Source organism: Phytophthora infestans, genomic scaffold, assembly GCF_000142945.1.
Source record: "Phytophthora infestans T30-4 supercont1.11 genomic scaffold, whole genome shotgun sequence".
NCBI lineage: Eukaryota > Oomycota > Peronosporomycetes > Peronosporales > Peronosporaceae > Phytophthora > Phytophthora infestans.
In genome coordinates, this window is record NW_003303748.1 from 682318 (window position 1) to 702784 (window position 20467).

Here is a 20467-nt window from a genome sequence, read left to right on the forward strand (position 1 = left end):
ACAGGAGCCAAAGCGTTAACTACTTGGGTTCATCTTACTGTCCTTCTGGTGTACCTCGACCGTCCTGCACGAGCAGAGGACACCATGGGCGGTGATACCAAGCCCCCGGATGGGGAACCACCTCCGCCGCAACGCCGCTTATCCAAGAAGACGGCTGTCGTGAAGGAGGAAGTGAAGGATCTCATGACACCACCCGGGCCTCCCGCAATGGGGGGTTCAAAGACGTACGGGAACATGAAAAGTGAGCTGGAAATCCTACCGCACAAAGAGCAGTCAGAGGAAGGTGCAAGTCTCCATACAGGAGATAGAGAAGAGTCTGAAGACCCAGCAGTCGAAGACAAAACACGCAGCGAAAATGATGACGAATCCATGGGGTGGTCTGGGTCAGAGCCTCTAGTTTTTGACGACGTCAAGGTTGAACCGCTTACCTTCACGGAAATGTTCGAATACCTACGTTGTGAAACTGCTGGTATGGATCTAGACAAGGCTATGGAAGTTGAGAGCGTGGCCGACTTTATTCAAAATCTATTCGAACAAGTTTTTCTCGCTAGACCACGAGACCCCCTGCCACCGACACGGGCACGATATCCTGACCTATCTAAGGGAGAAACTGAAAAGCTCCTGCAACTGTTTCTAACAGAGGCAACAACTACGAACGGTGATTCCCGTAAATGGCGGGCGAGACTGGAAGGACTTGCTCGCTCCATCTACAAATCTAGACGAACACTAAGTGAAACGCTGTCAGCAGCCGAACAAGCAGTGAACGCCAGGCCCGCGCCAGTAGCAAACCCGTGGGAACAGCGACTATTTTCTCAATCTACCGGTAACGATGAAGACATTGACATGAACGACGATAAATACTCCAAATTTCGCTTCCTTCGCAGTGCATATTCAGTAAATGAAATTGAAGAATTTCGAAAACTATGTGAAACCCGATATGGATTTCCTAGCCACCTTCGAGAACCCACAACGGCTGAAAAGAAGGTGATCAAAGGAATTCTGGAAGGATCCATCCTCTGTGCAGTCCTGCCTGACTTTCTCAAGCGCGTATGCACAAACAAAGCCTACAGATACATTCAAAACACGATCAAAGCCCAGGTGGAAGGCGATCTTGTTCTGCTGTTAAGCCCAGACTTTAAAAATTTTCCGCAATTTCAAACGCGAAAGAGACTAACAGCGGAGTTTTTTTTTGGTCGAGGCAACGATAAAAATGATTCCAAGAAGGTAGCAGGAATGCTTCAGGAAGCAAAGCAAATCTGCTACGACGAAGGACAGCATGCGATTCATATCATTTGCTGGACAAGAGAGCTAGCTGCAAAGTGGAGCACCGATTTACCTCATTGCAATTCCGTAACCGCCACTTCCCACTGCAGAATGTGCACACGGAGGAATTAGGAGCCGAGACGAATCCTGAGCAACGTGCTAAGCAAGTATGGGCTCGTCAGATTGGAGCAGACGGAATTCTTAACGAGCAACCACGTGATCGTTACCAAATTCGCCTCCTTAATATCTCTCGTTTCATGGATGAGGCAGCCATTGATATGTTTTTGCAAGCGCACTTCAGCGGAACGTACACGACTTGGCAAGAGCCATGCACGGGATATAACAATGTGCTGCAGACGGATACATATGACATATTCTTTAAGTGCCACACATGTCCTCAATTTTTGGACAGCAAACGATTCATCAACTGGAATGGCACTAAGATCCTCGTGCACCATGTTAGTAAGTCGGCCCCACCACCGTGTTTTTCATGTGGTGCCAAAGGTCATCTACGTACGGTATGTAAAGTAGATGACACGTACTGGCAGGATAACTACTGCGTCACTGTCTCGGCATGGGACATCGAGACATTGCCTAAACAGGCTTCTACTGTAACGAGCTTCAAAGAGCTAGATAGCTGCTGGGTACCACCAGACACGAAACGCGAAACAACACCATCGACACGGCAACATGAAGAGGAAGGACGCGTGGGAAGAAACGATGGAGGAAGTACATGGCAAGAAGCCAAACGAGCAGAAATCACGCCAAACCAGGAAGCTTCTAACACACCTCAGGTGCGTATTCAGCGGCGTCCACAGGCCAAAGAAACAATAACCACGGTGCAAACCAGTGATAGAAGTGAAGTTGACAAGAAGCCCAAACATCTCGGCATATCCATTGCAGAAGAAATAAAAAACAAAATCTGACACGGTACGGCAGAAATGGATAAATGTCAGCTCTTAATTGAGCAGCTAGCCTCGGAACGCAAACGAAAAGTCGACCCTTCAGCATTGAAAAAGTGTCTTGGAATTCAACTAGGGCAGAAACGGCAACCTCATACCGTGGTGGAGGCGTGTGGTCTGGAATTTGTTTCGACCCCACCAATAGGTAATTGCCAGTACTATGCAGTCGCTATGGCTCTCCTGAACCAAGGCTATGGTCCGGATGGGAACACCCGAGCTGTATAAAACCTCACAGCGAAACTAAAACAAGGAATTAAGGCGGCAGCTGAACACTGCTTTGACAAAAAATTCCCTCACGATATTAGACAGACAATCCTCGGTATACTGGGGAGCGTTGACGACTGGATTGAACACGGATACGACGAAACCATAGACACTAAAGCAAAGAAGCTCACGCCAAAACAAACAGAGACCAAACTAAAGAAGTACTTCGAAGAAGTAGCCCGGTCAACTTCGAAAGTAGAAGCAGCTATACCAACTAAATATTGGGGAGGTGAAGTTACTCTACGAATGATGGCCAAGATATTGCACCAGCCCATCTTTGTTGTGATTGCCAGAGATGGGAACAAGGACCCATCTTACCAAGTGTTTGAGCCAGCAGAACCCATAACGTCTGCGCCAACGAAATTCTACACAGCGAAAGAACGGTCTTACTCTGACAACCCCAACGGTTGGATCAGAGCCCTCCAGGAAGACTGCAAACGCCAACAAGAAAAGGGGAGCATCCCGGTGGTGCTGAAGTTCCGCGGAAGACACTACAGCTGGCTTCGGTTCCAACACAGTTCTCTGGTGAGTACAGAAGCAATTCCCATGGAAATCGACCGTACCACCGACAAAAGATACGATGCGATCGATCATCACGAAGACCAAAGTGATAAGAAAACGGTGGCAGCAGAGCTTGAACAAATCCGGGAAAACATGGCGAAGGAGCAGTCACGCTTCCCCTCATTGGAAGTAGCAGAGCTGACACCCAGAAGACGCGACGAACTTTGTGAGCTGGATCTCACAAACACGGACGAAGTAGAAAAATGGTCAAAATACCTGAATATTCCGATTGAAACCGTAGTACAATGGCAAGCACAGCTACAGAACATGGGATCCACGTCTACATTCATGCCAAGTCCATCCGCTACGGAAGCAGAGACAAGCTCGAGCTGGACCCCAACTGAATCCTCGGATATGAGCACAGACGCTGAGAATGATAGCAAACCCGCTCTGTCAAGCACAAGCACAGGAATTGGTCGATTTCAAGGCTCTAATACAACACTGGAGATCAGTCGATTACGTCGAAAAAGTCTCCAACAAGATTGGAATCAGCTCGCGCAACAATGGATTTCTAGCACTATAGTATCGTTTCCTACGATTCCTACTGATTTGGCCACTTGGAGAAATGTGACTGCTAGAGAACCAGACCTTCTTTTCCATACTCTTCAAGACTTTGCGTCCCCTGACTACGTTCTAAGCTCAATGTCGGACGCAATCTTTGAAATTTGGACGACATCAATCCGAACAACTGTTCTCATCCATAGCCTAGAACAACTTGCCGATGATCCAAATCTGCTCCGGAAAAAAAGGTTGGTGCAAGGCTGGATAAAAGCGATACGTCTACAGCTTCAAAAACAACCTAACCAGGTCGAACTATTCCCGAAAGAACGATGGAAACCATTAAAGGCAATGCATTATGGTGACTCGGAGCTACTTAAGCTATGCCGCGAACAAGAATCCCAGCAATTGTCCAGAATGCTGGTAGCAGCATACATTTACAAGGCAGAAATTCGAATGCTGAAAACGACCCGCCTGTAACTCCAACTGAACATTTGCAGCAGTTGTTTGAAGTTCTGGAGGGTAACCCTGACATTCATGCTGCAATTCATAGCCAAGACGCTACGGGCTGCTGGGCACTACTCGAGACAACGTTGGCAATCTCCGCTATGCCAAGTGGGCCGGCGGCAATGGAACCACAGCGTCGTGATTAGCGCTACTCCACATGACCATCACGACATGAACGATAAACCAACGGAAGATTATTACGCAGAACTTACAAACATAGCAGCACTATTCGACGAGCCGATCCAAAATCGATCAAGGAAGTGCTCTAGTCATGAAGCATTTACTATAGCTACCCAAAATTTGAGAGGATTCGCTCGGAATTCTAGGAGAAATTGGATGAGTGGATGGAGAAGGAGACGGGATGGGCTCCTACCACCCGACATCATCTTAGTCCAAGATACAGCGATTCATCAACAGCTAACAGTCATCGAGATGACACAACAATGGGAAAGATCGTGGCAAATATTGACCACGGAGCACCCACTCAGCTACTGGACGGTGACGAACACTAAAGCGGCTGGGATGGGGATTTTAGTATCACCAACTATGAGTTCACACGTAAAGCCGTGGAATAAAAGTGGATGGACATCAAGATTGATGGCAGTTGAATACCACGACTGGTTAATTATCAACCTATACGCTCCAGCAAAAAGAACAGACCAAACGATATTTTATGAAGATCTAAAGCCATGGCTATCCCACCACCAATCCATTATACTAGGGGGGACTTTAATTGCGTAATGAGACCAAGCAGGGACCGAGTGGAGCAACGACGAAAAAGTACCGGATCCTGCGAGAGCGAAACATTATTTTGCATTCTAGATACTCAAGATATGACGGACGCAGTAGACCTCCAGTTTGACCTTGACGGGGACGATGAAGTACAAGACCCGCTCCATCATTTTACCTTCTGGAGGCGCCTAGATCGATTCTACGTCAAAGGCGAGCCTTTTCATATACTGCAAAGCATGAATGTTCTTGACCCTCATGACTCGGACCATCAGGAAGTCCGCATTAACATTTGCACAATAAAGACTGAAAGAGAACTCAGAACTGGAAATTTGTACCCAATATCGCGTGGCCGACCTCATCGGATTCGTGAAGCCATCGAACGAGGATTCCCGCTTTTGGATGATTACGAACGAACAGCAGACCCTGTTGGCAAATTTGACGCTCTGATAGGAGATATTCAGCCATTGCTCAAACGAACTCGAATAGACGACAGAAACCAGGCGTCCAGATACTTCCGAAAACTTCGCGCTGACACACATGTTCCAAAAGCAACGCGGCCAGAGACGATAGCACAACAACAAAATCTTCGCCGCCAAAGAGCTGCAAGATCGTTTGGGAAACAACTAGAAAAATCGTCAGAGGAGGTGCGGCGTTTATTTAAGAGGAACTCGGACTGGCAACGGGATCAGTCCGTGTCGCACATTGACCCTTCGCCAGGCCACTTCTATGATGACTGCTATCCAATTGAAGAAAGAATGGCTCCCGAATGGAGCCACGTGTTTGGGAAATCCCATGCATCAACCTCACCGGAAAAAATTAAAACACCTTTGAAAAAATTTGCGAATATTCCCCAACAACGAACCTTATCAGACAAAGAAGCAAGAACGATGACGAACCCCATATCGGAGGAAGAAACTGAGTCGGCAATTGCAAATTTAAAGCGCCACAAAACAGGAGGGTCGACAGGTCTCAGTCACGAATTCTATAAGGATTTTGCTTCATTGCTTCTTCCAAGTCTCACCAAGCTTTTTAATGCCATCCTCAAAGGACAAGGGATACCAGCTTCATTCTTGAAGGCGACAGTGATACCTCTTCTCAAAAATTGAGACTCTGCCGACGCGATGGACTATCGTCCAATTGCTATCCTGAATACAGCATATAAATTGTTCGGCAGAATCTTGGCTGAGCGATTACATGCACTACTACCCAAACTTATTAGCGATTCTCAACAAGGCTTTATACGAGGACGCAATATTGACAAAACAGTGACAATTTTGCGCTCTATCCTTGCCGCAAGTGAAGACATGGACGCAACAGATTGGGCAAATGCAGCAGCGATATTGTGTGTCGACCTTCGGAAAGCGTACGACTCCCTTGATAGGCAGTATATGCTGCAAGTACTACGAGGATATGGATTTACTGACCAGTTTATTGAAGTAATTTGGACTCTTCACGAGGGTACAACTGCCCAATTTTTGGTTATCATCTGAGTGGGAGGTGAACTCTGGCATTCGACAAGGATGCCCGCTAGCCCCTCTGCTATTTCTTTTAGCAGTGGATCCCCCAAGTCACGCGATAAACAACCACCCTAAACTGCAGGGGATTGCAATTCGAGGAAATCTCTCCTGCCGCCATAAATTTTCAGCATTCGTAGACGACAGCACTGTCTTTTTGAGCTCGTTGCACGATCTAGAATTCGCCAAACAAGTGCTCGATGAATTTGGTGATCTATCTGGACTGAAAGTGCAGCCAAACAAAAGTATTCTGATAGGTCTTTATCGATGCGGCACTCCAACTAAATGGATGGATTTACGGTACTCTCATCAACTGCTTCCACTTGGCAACAGAAATACTAATAGTGAGAATTGGAGTATACGCATTGAAAAAAATCAAAGACGACTGCGGATAGCAACAACCATTACCAACTCTGTGGCTCAACGAGTAACACTGTTCAACGCCATAGCACTACCAGCAAGTCTGTTCACAGGAAAGCAGTTTATTCCGTCCAGAAATAATTTACGCAAACTAGTAAATCTCCAAAAGCAATTTGTCTGGAACGGAAAAGCTAGCACGGAAACCACCAAGCACAAACTGAACCCAGCTCTAGTCTACACACCACGCGATCAAGGAGGTCTTGGATTACAAGATATCTCTCTGGCACTGCGGGCGACGAGGAGTAATCTAGCAGAAAGATGGCTGCAAGCCAAGCCAGATATTTACTCCGTGGCATGGCATGCTATGGCCCACCCAGGCGAAGAACCATCACAATTATGTTGCCAGTTCCGCCCAACATCAGCACGTATGTTGTCATTATGTGCTAAGGAATCCCGTCGTCAGCCACAAATTTCTGTTCAGCTTCTAGGTAAACTGGAATTATGGAACTCGCAGTCAATCAAAATGATACCCAAGAACGATCAACTTAAGAAAATACAACAAATGATTATATCAGCTCCGGCAACACGATCCTGTTACTGGATATCAGGCACACAATTACGATTTATAACAGCGATGACAAACGACTGCGACATTCCAGATGAATACGCGAACTTCCTTCTTGAATCACCGTGGCATGATAACGCAAATGTGACTGACAAAAACGGCCACCCTCTCCGCTTACAGAACTTTCCATCTTTGCGACCAGCACGAATCAGAGATATAGTCTTTACTATCGAGAATTGGAGCCCAATGCAAAGCGACAAGGCCGCCGTGTTACAACCACCACTGCATAAACAGCCATACACACAGAGACATTCACGCCAAATAGTGAGATGGTGCTCATGTGTCATGCTCAGCCTACCTTGGAAGATATGGACAGTGAAGCCCCAAACACTACAACCAAGAAATCTCCCACATATGCAACATGATTTAGAATGAATAATGGGGAAGCTGACGACACTATAACAGCTAAAGTATAGAGCGGAGAGAGCAGCAATCTGGACATACAACCGCAACGAAACCAAGACGGGTGGACCTGGAGCATTATGAAAGCATCAGCATCGTACCAAAAAACTTACGACTATGATGAATTAGTGGCTTGGATAAACCGAGAAGGTCTCGCTTTTAAACAAACACCGCAAACCGCTCTCTATCCTTGGTCAGCACCAGAACTCACGAAATCAGCCAACTTGGGAATCACGATCCGTAAACAGCGAACCAAGGTATTAAAAACACAACTTTGATACAGCCTTCAAGCCACTCTCGAAAAAATAAAAAGGAAAAAAGTGCATCAGCCTGGCAAAGTGCAGCGCTTCAACAAACTGTTTACCAGCTGTGGTCCACCCAAGGTATTTTTACAGACTTCCAAAACTGGACAATGTATCGTATCGCTCTTGGAGCTCTCAACTTGCGCCACGATAAATGGCCTGACCACCGTGAATGTCCTGAACCTACATGCCCTTGCACCACTAAAACGATAGACCACATAGTATGGAGCTGCGATAAAGCACAACATGCTTGGAAAAGATGGCTTGATCAATGGCTCGGAGCTCCAACTACCTTGACGAAAAGAAAGGCATTACTGGAACACGTTGCGTCAAGGAAGTCACCAACAGCGACAGCAGAATTCCTGTCCGTAGCTCAGCAATGCATAACGCGATGGACAACATGTCACGACAAAGCAATGGAGATATTATGGTTAATATGGACAACAACAACCCCAGTCATACTATGGAGACTACGAAATCGTCATATTTTCAACGAAATACACACATCAAAAAGCGAAACAGCCTCCATAGTCTGGGGAGCTGGCACATACCAAGTCATGGCGGTAGCTAGCTCATGGAAGGCGCAGCCATCAAAGCGGATATTGGGTGTGTGTCTGGAACTATGCCATAGAATCATGATATCTGTTCCCTGAAATGGATATGGAACATCTGGAAACCTGGCTAATCCGTTACTACGCGAGAAATCCTCCCGGAAAAGAGTCCCAAGGAGGATGGCTAGTATACCATTTAGAAAGAGAAGACGCGTGGAAGCTCCATGTAGCTGGTAGCAACACATTTAACCACCAGCAATCCCGCTCAAAACTTGATCTACTCGTCCTCGAACAAGCAGGACAAGCCATTTGTCGTCAAGATGAGCCTCAGAGAATTATCCTATTGATTGATACCATCAATTCACGAGCCTCCAGCATGCTCAGAAAAGCCTCAGAAGATATGGCCGACTACAACGACTGCCGTAATCTCAGTGCACTAGCCTCATTCTTCAGGATACAGTGGAGAAAACCGAAGCTAGCGGCATTCACAGCAGCCAAAAAACTGGCTGCAATGGACCAAAATGCAAAATATATATTCGACAATACAAATAGGATGACCCACCGAAGCGCATTCGAAGAGTATCTTCAGCGGACGGAGGAACAAATTCAACAAAAGGCAAACCCTCAGCCATACAGAAAGACGGACTCCATTGAGAACCGTTTAATAGCGTATCATAGTAAGGCTTCTATAGGATAAAAAACATACCTAAATAGAAGGCCGTTTGAACCACCGCAGCTGTACCGGTATACGCTGCTCCCTGACCAAGCTCTCTCACTTCGTATTTGAAAGAGCAACCAGCAAGCAGTCAAGAAATACCCGCCTCTTCTCGTCCCTTTTCGGATCGAGCTGATGATCATTGCATAAGCTCTCATTAATGAATTTGTTCGTTTGACCCCCAGATTTTGGAAACAGTCCCGTCACGACTTAAAAAACCAGTTTTGAGATTGCGGTAAAATGTAGCCCAAACTCAACTCATAAAAGCCTCTAATGTACGTTTACCTACAGATGTTAAAAAGCCCCCACGTGTCCGGAAGTGGGATCCATGTAGGTTAATCTGTTTCGGTCTATTCTGATCAAGTGTATGACAGTCGACGTGCCGCTGCACTCCACGCACCTAGTAAAGAGCCGTGACTTCGTGTATATCGAGGCAACTGGCACGGTATTCCTCTCGAATGGAGACCGCGTGGGTTACCATTTACTACACTCTATCGATTCCCCACAAACCACTCCCTTACCCAACAAGATCCGAGCGAATTTGTTACTCTTTGGATGTTTTTGGCAGCTCAAGAAGAACGTTGTTGACAATTTCGCATGCGCCACAGTCGATCCGGGAGTTGATATGAGGTGTTCGCTCTTGCTTTCTGTAGCGGCCGGTGCGATGCTTTCAGCAACCAATTACGTCTACTGTGGACAGATGAAGAAGCTGGCGTGGATGTTACAGCGTCACCATTCGGCTTATGACGTCGAGAGAAAAACTCGAGACGGGAAAGGATGTGTGGTATGTTCGAAGAAAACGACCAGTGTCATTGGGAGCATTGGGAAGAGCACGTGCAAAATCTGCTACGGTGGTGTGTGCTACTCATGTAAGATTCGACAGAACATCAGCTTCATTGTAGCGGGAGGCAAGCTGATTCAGCGCAAGGTCGTCGTCTGTGCCAAGTGCGTATGCGAATCAACTCAGTGGAACGCACAAGAAGCGGTCAGGGACCAAATTACAGACTTCGAAGCTTGTATGAGCGACCGAGTGTGTACGAGCTACGAGGCTTGCACGGTATCGTGTGAGTTGTCGTTTCTGGAGTCGTCAGCGTCCATACGCGGTCGATAGGGTTAGTGTCTGCACTCTAAAGCGTCTAATAGTTGCAGTGCTGTCGATTCATGGACTGATCAATGCCTCCACCCCGAAATAGTTGATCACGACCTTTGGAATCGACCTAGCGAAGCTCAGCTTGATATTCATTTATAGAGGAAATAGTGTGATAGAGCGGGGTATTTCAATTTATCATACGTCTCTTAAGAACAATTCACATCGGTTTGGCAAGGTTAATATATTAAATATTAAAGCTTCTGACCCAAATTGCTGTACTTAATTTTTTAGGCGGCTGTTGGAGGCCAGGATTAATTACATGGGTCTGTACACGACTGAGGCCAGGATTAATCATGGACATGATTATCGTACTTAAGTGATGATCATATGGGAAAGATACGGTAAGATTCGAAGATTCACAATGTGGGGCTGTGCGTAATCCAGGATTAATAGTATACCGTCACAGGATTGTTGCTGGGAGTGAGATCGACGAGGAACCGATGAAGAAGAAAGCTTGGAGTCTTGCAGAAGTAGCAAAAGAGAAAGTGGTTGTATTTGTCCCATATAAGATGTGACAAGTAACGGTTGGTGATGAGGGTTCTCAGCCCTCCCCGCATCTCAACTTCTTCAGTCTTCAATTGTGGACTGGCGAGATCGCTTGGCATCGAACTCGGTTACGGGTCAGGACTTAGATGACATGATAAATTTGTCGCGACCAAAGAAGGAATTTCATTTGCCCAAGACATGCTTACTGTAGGAAATTGTGGATTCACCACGTCATCGTTTTATTATTATTGGAGCGCCTCATGGTCAAAAGAAAGGTGTGTTCCACGCTATCAGCCGCGTAAAATTGCTGACCGATTTTGGTTGATTGATCCCGATACGTGGGGCCAGTACAAGTGCACCGAGAAGAATCTACAATTGTTGTTCCAACAAATTAAGAAGGTATACGCCATTGAACAGAGTCTTCATCTGAAGAAGAAGGAAGCCCTTAAGGTGACACAGTGAATGTGAGTATTATTTCTCCTTCTTCTTCTTCTTCTTTTTCGCGTCGTAATGTTTGCACTAATGTACAGGATTAATCCTGCAACCGTCCAGGATCCTATCCAGGATTAATACTTTGTCACTCAAAGCATAGCTCGCTGTGTTACTACAGTACTCGTTCCCATGTTAAACCTCAGAACATGGTTATGGTAGGTGTCTGGCGATGAAATATGTATTGGATGGTGTTAAACCTACGTTGCGTATAACTTTCTTTTCGTCTTGCTCTTCACTGCACAGGTTGTGTGGGTACATGTAGTACCTCGCTCTTGGCGTCGTCAGCCACTGCAGATCTCTGCGTAGGTGGAACTTTGTCCTCTGCATCGTCCTCTCCAGCATATCTTGGGGCTGGTGCTTTCTCCTCCGTTTCGTCGTCTTCCGTAGTGTCACGTGAAGTGGGCGTCTCCACAGGAAGAAGATGTCCAGATAGCAAATAGTAAAAGAGTTCGAAGCGGCGTCTGGTCAGCATGGCGTCGTTAATTTCCAGGTGGTGGCCCGTTATCACTTGACGGATGAACATCCAGCCGACAAATACTCCACATCTGTACCCATCAAACTGGATTGAATTATTCATGGGAATCACGTCGTAATCTAGAAGGCCTGAGATCTTGAGATGTGTGCCCACTGCGTTACAAGCGTTCTTGTAGGAAGCGTGGTTTAGCGGATCGTAGTAATAGATACGCTTAGCATTGACCTTCACCACCACGCAGCACCAGTGGAAGTTATCAAAGTTCAGCGGGAGCAATACCGTGTCCACTCCGTCCTCCTGAACTTGCTGTAGCAGTCGCTGTCGGATAGTATCTTCAACTGGAGAAGCATCTGTCTTTCGAGATCGGCGTTGCTTTGCTACAGCTGATTGAAATCCAGCAAATCGGACTGTTGGGTAATTGTCGGTGAGCCGCAAGCACAAGGCACGTAATGCTGCGTCCGAAAGCCATGTGGGTGGGCTCGCGCTGTAGAGCATTGCGTATGTGTAGTCTGCCAGATATGGTAGCCCTTGAATCCGTTTGAACGGGTACGACGTTAACACATCCTCAGCAACTCGAGTTCCAATTCCGTGGTAGGGGGCTGGGAGGGAAGGAACAGCGACCTCCAGTAGCCACTTATGCATGTCCAAGCCTGCCTGTACGGCTCGTTTCAAATTGTATACGCGCTTGAAGGTTTCTATCTGCTTCCTTGAAAAACTCCCAACGTTCTTGATGACAACAGTTTCAATTGGTTTTCCTTTCTTTTCCTCCGTTGGTTGGCTAGTTTGTGATGCGTCAATCGCGATAGCATCTTCCTTCGAATTGGACACGGGAAGGATCTTCAGGCACGCATCCAAAAGCTTCGTTGGAAGTATGTAGAACGGATCCTGTATCAATACAGGATTTTTCATCATGTGAAGCTTGGGTTTTTTCGACTCAGCGTCTCCGTACTTTACTAAGATCCCCGATAAACGCCTCTGTACCTCGCGAAGCTCAGGCTGAACGTGATCTAAAGACTTCATCACCGCAACTACTGCCACTTCCCCTGCTTTCTTACGGCCTTCTTCCGCCGCTTCATACCACTTCCTGTCCGCACGGTTACCGGCCACCATCTTCGTTTTGGTCTTTTTGGGGGCCCCAACCTTACGCGTCTTTGGGTTCAGGCGTATAGTCATTGTGGAGGCAGACGCTTCCTTCTCTTTAGTCACAGCAGAATCCACAGAGTCTCCAGTACAAGATTCTTCATCATCACTATTGCTAATTCCAAACTCCCGCTTCAAATCAGCACCAGACACAGATTCCACATTTGCCGCAACCAGACCTTCATGTAAATCTCCATCAGGGGTATCCTCGGCAATTTTTTTCTGCCGGACGTTTCTCCATTGATTCAAAACAAACTGCAGCATAGTCTCGAACTCAGCTTCATCTTCAATGTCTGCTATCTCGCTGGCAATTAAGTGTGTTGCGCGCACAGCCTCTCTATATCTCTCCGAGTGTGTTCGCATCCTATTCTTTTGATTTCCTTGGGCCGAATCTCCGAACTTCTCATAGGCAAACTGCCGGACTTTCTTGAGTTCCATTGTCGGGTTCGTCCACCTACAAGTCATGCACACATACAGGATTCGTTACTATACAAATACATATCATAGAAATATAAATTCCTGTATACATCCAGGATTTTGAGTTGGATCAGTACGAACTTCTCGTCAATCATGGTCCAGGGAATAACAGACCCATTTACACTGGTGCGCTTGCGATATGCGATTGCGTGTCTACAAGGCAAACTCATCGACGCTGCAAACTCGCAGTTGCATCTCCACTCATCGATTCGAAGAATATGGATCTTAAATGATCCACGGACTTTGACGACTTTCAATTCCCCGGGATCTTTCTCAAACTTGTAACGTAATGTATTCTCCAATCCGAGTGTGTATTGCCGCTCTATCTGTTGAGCCACATAGTGAGTAGTGAAACGCAGAACCGTCGACATTTCCTCGTCATAATTTGAGTTGCTGAAACGACCTATTCGAGTTAGCCGGTATTCGTAGTCGTTCTGTTTCCGCCGATCAAAAGCAACCAATGCCTTGATACAATTCGCCATAGTCATAGAACTGTCGATACCTTCTTTCAGTTTGCCAAAGTAACTCTCCAGTCTGTTGTTGGTGTGATTGTTGAAGTGGGGAAGCGTAGCACGAAGATATAACACCCAACGCTCTATGCATGAGTGCCAATTCTTCTCGAAATACTTAAAAAAACGATCCATACCACATCTTTCGCAAATGCCCTCTTAGAGAATCATGTGCATCTTCGTATTCTTGTTCACTGGACGCGTACACCATCTTATGAATTGCAGCGTCTATATGGCTAGCGTCGTCTGATGAAATCTTCTTGAACTCTGGCTTCGAGCGCATGTCCTTGAGATACTTAATTACATAAAAGTGACATATCAGGGTCCTGGCCTCAGGGAAATTCGCCTCCAACACGCGTATCTCGTTTAAATCCTTATCCACGACTATCACGCGCAGTAAGTTGATGCGCGTAGGGTGAAATCGTTTAAAATGATCAATGGCTCGTTCCATATGCCAGTCTCCATTTGCTTCGATCAGAGACTGTTGAACTACTGCACCCTCGCCAAATTCGTTCATTCCCATGAATGTTAGTAGTTGGTAGTTATACCTACATCATTATCATGAACACATACACGTATCAGTCCTGTTTAAATCCAAGATCATTACCCTTCACATTACACAGACGTACCTATTCGTTTTGTGACTGCAATCAACTAGCAAGACCTCGCAGAAACGCGCAAACACGCGCCGCATGTGCGCACTTGCAATCGATATAACTCCTGTCTCACCACAATCCGTGTCGGCCACTGACAATAGGTTCTCATTATCAACTGCAGCAAACAATGCGAGCTCCCTAGCAGTTGCCTCATTATCGTCAACGTCCGTTGTGGAAGAAGAATAATCACGCACCAGATTGTCTACGTCCGCCTGCACCACATTCTCGTCATGCTCCAAGAGGTAGTCGTAAATCTTAGAGCGCTTGGCTCCAACCTCGAGCATACCCTGAACACGCGCTCCTACCAGCGGGTCAAACACTCCACGCGACGATGGGTACGTCGCGAAAGCTGCGGGCGAGACTTGATGGTTGTGTAACCAGACACCATTCTTCACCTGAAGCTCTCGACGCGCCAAATTCCACTGTACCACGAATCTGAAGGGACACTTTGTCAGCCGGATGTGCTGACGCGGACGGCTGCCCTCACTGAGCGACTTTCTCTTTTTCCAGCCGTGCGTACAGATGTACGTGCGTTGATACGGGTCAAACTCATTCGGGACCAGCTGATCGTCATCCACACCATTCTTCGTCTTCTTTAGACGCTTGTTCCTTTCAGCGCAAGACATCGTCTCCTTCACGGGGATGACTTGCATCGAACGTTGGCAGTAGTCGACGAAGTAGCTCTGCCACGCTTCCCAATTAGCGTGGTATTTGACCGGCGGGTTCACGGGCACACTCGCAGCGTCGGTGCTCTGGCTTCCAGGTTTTTCACTATCACCATACGTTTCTGAAGACCGCACAGCCTCCGTATTTCGCTCATCTTCTACATCCATGTGGGCGCCCGCCTTTACATTCATGATAGTGCTTCCGGGGTCCTGTATCTGGCTGATAAGGCTTTTTCCGGGCTCTACAGTCCCTTTCGCGTCAACTCCAGCGCTTCTCCGGCACTTCTCACCTCCAGACTCCGCAATAACTTGCGCGTTCGCGACCGCATACACTCCACACAGAGGAGATTCTTCACGCAAGCCTTCCTGCGCAGGCGCGACGTCCGCGTCTTGCGGAACAGCATCGCCGGCGTCCCTCGACATCTGACCGACAAACGGCAGAAACAAATATGAAACCTTCCATATTTATTATGATCGGTAATAGCAGAGCTTGAAAAGAATTTTATTTTGCAATCCTGGACATGTACAGGATTATAACATGTATAGTTCCATGTAAATAATCATGGCCTCCAACGGTTTCGAATTTTTTAACAACTGTAGGACATCGCTGTTGATCTAAAGTGTCTTTAGTTCGATCGTTGCATCTACTGATTCCTAGTGACGTGACGGGCATCTGTGCACACGGAAGCATGGCGCGATCTCCTCCCTTCACGTCGTTTAATCCGAGTATGGGAGTCTAGCTGGACGTATCGTTACTTCAGGGGTTACGCCAGTGCACCGCCCAGCTACCTCCGCCGCAACCTGGGCGCTAAATGTTCCAAAGGTTTACGAAGCACTTTTCGGATTCGAGCGCTCCAGACTCGCATTCGACCATGTTGATCCTAAGCATTACCACCCAGTTCTTCGGCACTATTCTACGGTCGACACTCCGCGACGGTGGCAGGTCAAGCATGTTCAGTCTTCGTCCGTCAGGAGCTTCGCCGAATTCGAGCTCGATCCAGACGCAGTGTGTCGTTTGAGGCTCGTCAGAGGTCTAAGAAACGGTCTAAAGATGCCAGAATGCATTGCCGGAGGTAAATGTATACCTAGTTATCCCGCGTGATCGTAATGTCGAGGCGTATTGACACCACTGCATTAAATCTGCATGTATGTAGCTAGCTTCCTTGCCCTTCTGACGTCCGCGAGGGACTCCTCGACGCGATTACCGTGCTGTAACTCCATGAAAGCAGATCTTTTGTGGCCAATCGGCGTCTTGGACATGCTGTAACACGAGGATGAAACTCTCTAAACGCACTTCGCGCCCGATCCGGGAAGCACTCGCGAGGTTGAAACGCACATCGTCGATACAAATGCCCGTCACAAAAGGCGGTTGCATAGCTATGAACGGGAGAATAAAGTCTCTACAGCCATCGATATTAATCTTCTGCCCGTATACAAAAGGCGTGGAGTTTGTATAATACTTGTGGCGACTTCATCCTGCGCTTATGTCGACCACCGGCACCCCCAAACAATTCAAACTCAGCGTTATCAAAAATTATCAAACGAGCCGAAACCAAGTGACGGGCAATCGAGACGCTCGTCGACTTGAGCAGCGTGGAGGTTGAAGGCGGTAGATACTTTGAAGTAGAGAATAAGATGCTCCTGCAACTATGTTCGCTTCAACATGTCCATCTGTTGTCTACTAGTCAACGCTTTTTGCTCTTAGGCATCCAGAGACCATGCATATAGGCACACAGACAGCGCTGTCGACCTGACTCAATGTCAAGTCTCACTTGTGGATTTACTCTGTCGAAAATACACGTAAAGATGCCTAAAGACCGATTCGTCGCTAGTCCGTTCCCTGAAGTCCAGGTGAGCGAGCTGGAACGACGAGAGTTGCTCCATATCGTCGACATGCACGTGGACGACTACCTCACCAAGTATGTGGACCACGTGGTTGTCGACAAGCGCAAGGTGGACGATCGACGTTGGGAACATGTCAAGTCCAAAGACAAGCTTCGAGTATACGCGGAACGCAGTCACAAGGAGCTCAGTCGTCGCGGTATTGAGCCCGAGACTTCACTCAGTGCAACACAGCGCGTTCAAGAGCATTCCGTCACCAAAGATCTGCCCGTAGTTATGGGGATCGGGACTCTAGTGGGAGATCTCGACGATCTCATGTACGGCGTAGTGAGTCCGACACTAGACGACATGCGAGTCAAAGCTTCGTATATCCACGACGTCGACACGGCCGCTGTCTTGTGCTCCGTGGTGGGACCCAGTAAGGAAAACCCCTTCCGTTCGATCGTCATCAAGTGGATGGCCATCGACGTCCCGTTACAGTCGACAAAACTGGTCCGCAGTCGAGACTTTGTGTACATTGAAGCAACGGGTACTGCGTTCCTTCCAACCGGTGACCGAGTCGGGTACCACTTGATGCATTCTATCGACTTCCCGCAGACTAAACTTCTGCCTAAGAAGACTCGCGGCAGTCTATCTGTCTTCAGTTGTTTCCGGAGGAAACGCGGCTTTATTATTGAGAATTTCGCATGGGGGGTCGTAGATCCGGGAGGTGAGATCATGCACTCTCTCGCTGTCTCCGTCGCGGCCGGAGCGTTGCTGTCTGCTACGAACTACGTGCATTGTGGACAAATGAAGAAGTTGACGTGGATGTTACAGCATCACGACTCGCTTGAACGTCAACGTGCAGCTCAGAAGAAACAGTGTGTCGTGTGCGATAGAAGAACGCATTCTACTATTGGGAACTTTGGTAGAAGCTCGTGCCGAATCTGCGATGGTTGTGTGTGCCACTCGTGTAAGATCCGTCACCGTATCTACTTCATCGCGCCTGGAGGACAGCTAGTTCAACGGAAGATCGTCGTCTGTGCCAAGTGCATGAAGGAGGCGACGCATTGGAACGCACAAGAAGCGGCTAGAGATGAAGCAATTCGACATGAACTTTCTTCCTCGGTTTCCTTTATTGATACATCTGAGTCCTCGTCGTACGATGAAAACAAGTAAAAAAGTAACTCGCTCAAAGCATGAAAAAGTATAAATGCAGCTGAATAATAACCGACCTTCATAATTCTTAATCTTCTATACAAAGTTCCTTCTTCTAACCAAGCATGCAACTCCTTGATTGCCAGGTCATGCGTGCAGTCCACATGGCACTGAAAATGTAGAAGCAGCGCCACCTCGAACTCGTAACATGCTGCAGCTTGAGGTGCTCATGTTGAACTTTTTGTCGCTCTTGAAGGGTTTCAAAATTAGCCTGCAGATAATTGTTTTTGGGGTAGTTTTAGCGGTGGGCTTAGTATAAATCGCTAATTTAAATAATGGGCTATGGCCTGGTCAAACGGTTTAATGGATGAAGCAGCAGCTACTTAGGCACCTGCATGCTGTCAAATGGCTATAGGTCAACCAAACGGAAGGTTGCACTGAGCGAGTAATTGACGAAGCAGCGGCTCATGGACATTTGAAAGCTCTGCAGTAACCGCGCCGAAGGATGTTCGTCTTCCGCTTTGGATTATGCTGCAGCATGTTACGAGTTCAAGGTGGCGCTGCTTCTACATTTTCAGTGCCATGTGGACTGCACGCATGACCTGGCAATCAAGGAGTTGCATGCTTGGTTAGAAGAAGGAACTTTGTATAGAAGATTAAGAATTATGAAGGTCGGTTATTATTCAGCTGCATTTATACCTTTTCATGCTTTGAGCGAGTTACTATTCTACTTGTTTTCATCGTACGACGAGGACTCAGATGTATCAATAAAGGAAACCGAGGAAGAAAGTTCATGTCGAATTGCTTCATCTCTAGCCGCTTCTTGTGCGTTCCAATGCGTCGCCTCCTTCATGCACTTGGCACAGACGACGATCTTCCGTTGAACTAGCTGTCCTCCAGGCGCGATGAAGTAGATACGGTGACGGATCTTACACGAGTGGCACACACAACCATCGCAGATTCGGCACGAGCTTCTACCAAAGTTCCCAATAGTAGAATGCGTTCTTCTATCGCACACGACACACTGTTTCTTCTGAGCTGCACGTTGACGTTCAAGCGAGTCGTGATGCTGTAACATCCACGTCAACTTCTTCATTTGTCCACAATGCACGTAGTTCGTAGCAGACAGCAACGCCCCGGCCGCGACGGAGACAGCGAGAGAGCGCATGATCTCACCTCCCGGATCTACGACCCCCCATGCGAAATTCTCAATAATAAAGCCGCGTTTCCTCCGGAAACAACTGAAGACAGATAGACTGCCGCGAGTCTTCTTAGGCAGAAGTTTAGTCTGCGGGAAGTCGATAGAATGCATCAAGTGGTACCCGACTCGGTCACCGGTTGGAAGGAACGCAGTACCCGTTGCTTCAATGTACACAAAGTCTCGACTGCGGACCAGTTTTGTCGACTGTAACGGGACGTCGATGGCCATCCACTTGATGACGATCGAACGGAAGGGGTCTTCCTTACTGGGTCCCGCCACGGAGCACAAGACAGCGGCCGTGTCGACGTCGTGGATGTACGAAGCTTTGACTCGCATGTCGTCTAGTGTCGGGCTTACAACGCCGTACATGAGATCGTCGAGATCTCCCACTAGAGTCCCGATCCCCATAACTACGGGCAGATCTTTGGTGACGGAATGCTCTTGGACGCGCTGTGTTGCACTGAGTGAAGTTTCGGGCTCAATACCGCGACGACTGAGCTCCTTGTGACTGCGTTCCGCGTATACTCGAAGCTTGTCTTTGGACTTGACATGTTCCCAACGTCGATCGTCCACCTTGCGCTTGTCGACAACCACGTGGTCCACATACTTGGTGAGATAGTCGTCCACGTGCATGTCGACGATATGGAGCAACTCTCGTCGTTCCAGCTCGCTCACCTGGACTTCAGGGAACGGACTAGCGACGAATCGGTCTTTAGGCATCTTTACGTGTATTTTCGACAGAGTAAATCCACAAGTGAGACTTGACATTGAGTCAGGTCGACAGCGCTGTCTGTGTGCCTATATGCATGGTCTCTGGATGCCTAAGAGCAAAAAGCGTTGACTAGTAGACAACAGATGGACATGTTGAAGCGAACATAGTTGCAGGAGCATCTTATTCTCTACTTCAAAGTATCTACCGCCTTCAACCTCCACGCTGCTCAAGTCGACGAGCGTCTCGATTGCCCGTCACTTGGTTTCGGCTCG

The 20467-nt window shown here is 47.5% G+C and overlaps 5 protein-coding genes across 5 annotated transcripts; 3 read left to right on the plus strand and 2 right to left on the minus strand.

Moving 5' to 3' along the window:
* Nucleotides 1–84: 84 nt before the first annotated feature.
* On the plus strand, nt 85–3687 carry PITG_07427 (uncharacterized protein; the record flags this gene model as incomplete). Its single annotated transcript, XM_002904408.1, has 6 exons — nt 85–823; nt 1321–1725; nt 1901–2057; nt 2531–2718; nt 2916–3014; nt 3629–3687. 6 exons carry the CDS (start codon nt 85–87, stop codon nt 3685–3687), a joined length of 1647 nt encoding a protein of 548 aa, XP_002904454.1.
* A 4574-nt stretch (nt 3688–8261) lies between these two features.
* PITG_07428 (uncharacterized protein) lies at nt 8262–8561 on the plus strand (the record flags this gene model as incomplete). The annotated part of the gene is made up of 1 exon (XM_002904409.1): nt 8262–8561. One exon carries the CDS (start codon nt 8262–8264, stop codon nt 8559–8561), a length of 300 nt encoding a protein of 99 aa, XP_002904455.1.
* Nucleotides 8562–17086: 8525 nt separating this feature from the next.
* Nucleotides 17087–18303, plus strand: PITG_07431 (uncharacterized protein; the record flags this gene model as incomplete). The annotated part of the gene is made up of 1 exon (XM_002904410.1): nt 17087–18303. One exon carries the CDS (start codon nt 17110–17112, stop codon nt 18301–18303), a length of 1194 nt encoding a protein of 397 aa, XP_002904456.1.
* Nucleotides 18304–19009: 706 nt separating this feature from the next.
* PITG_22814 (uncharacterized protein) lies at nt 19010–19450 on the minus strand (the record flags this gene model as incomplete). Its single annotated transcript, XM_002904411.1, has 1 exon — nt 19010–19450. One exon carries the CDS (start codon nt 19448–19450, stop codon nt 19010–19012), a length of 441 nt encoding a protein of 146 aa, XP_002904457.1.
* Nucleotides 19375–20203, minus strand: PITG_22815 (uncharacterized protein; the record flags this gene model as incomplete). Its single annotated transcript, XM_002904412.1, has 2 exons — nt 19375–19458; nt 19532–20203. 2 exons carry the CDS (start codon nt 20201–20203, stop codon nt 19375–19377), a joined length of 756 nt encoding a protein of 251 aa, XP_002904458.1.
* Nucleotides 20204–20467: the final 264 nt, after the last annotated feature.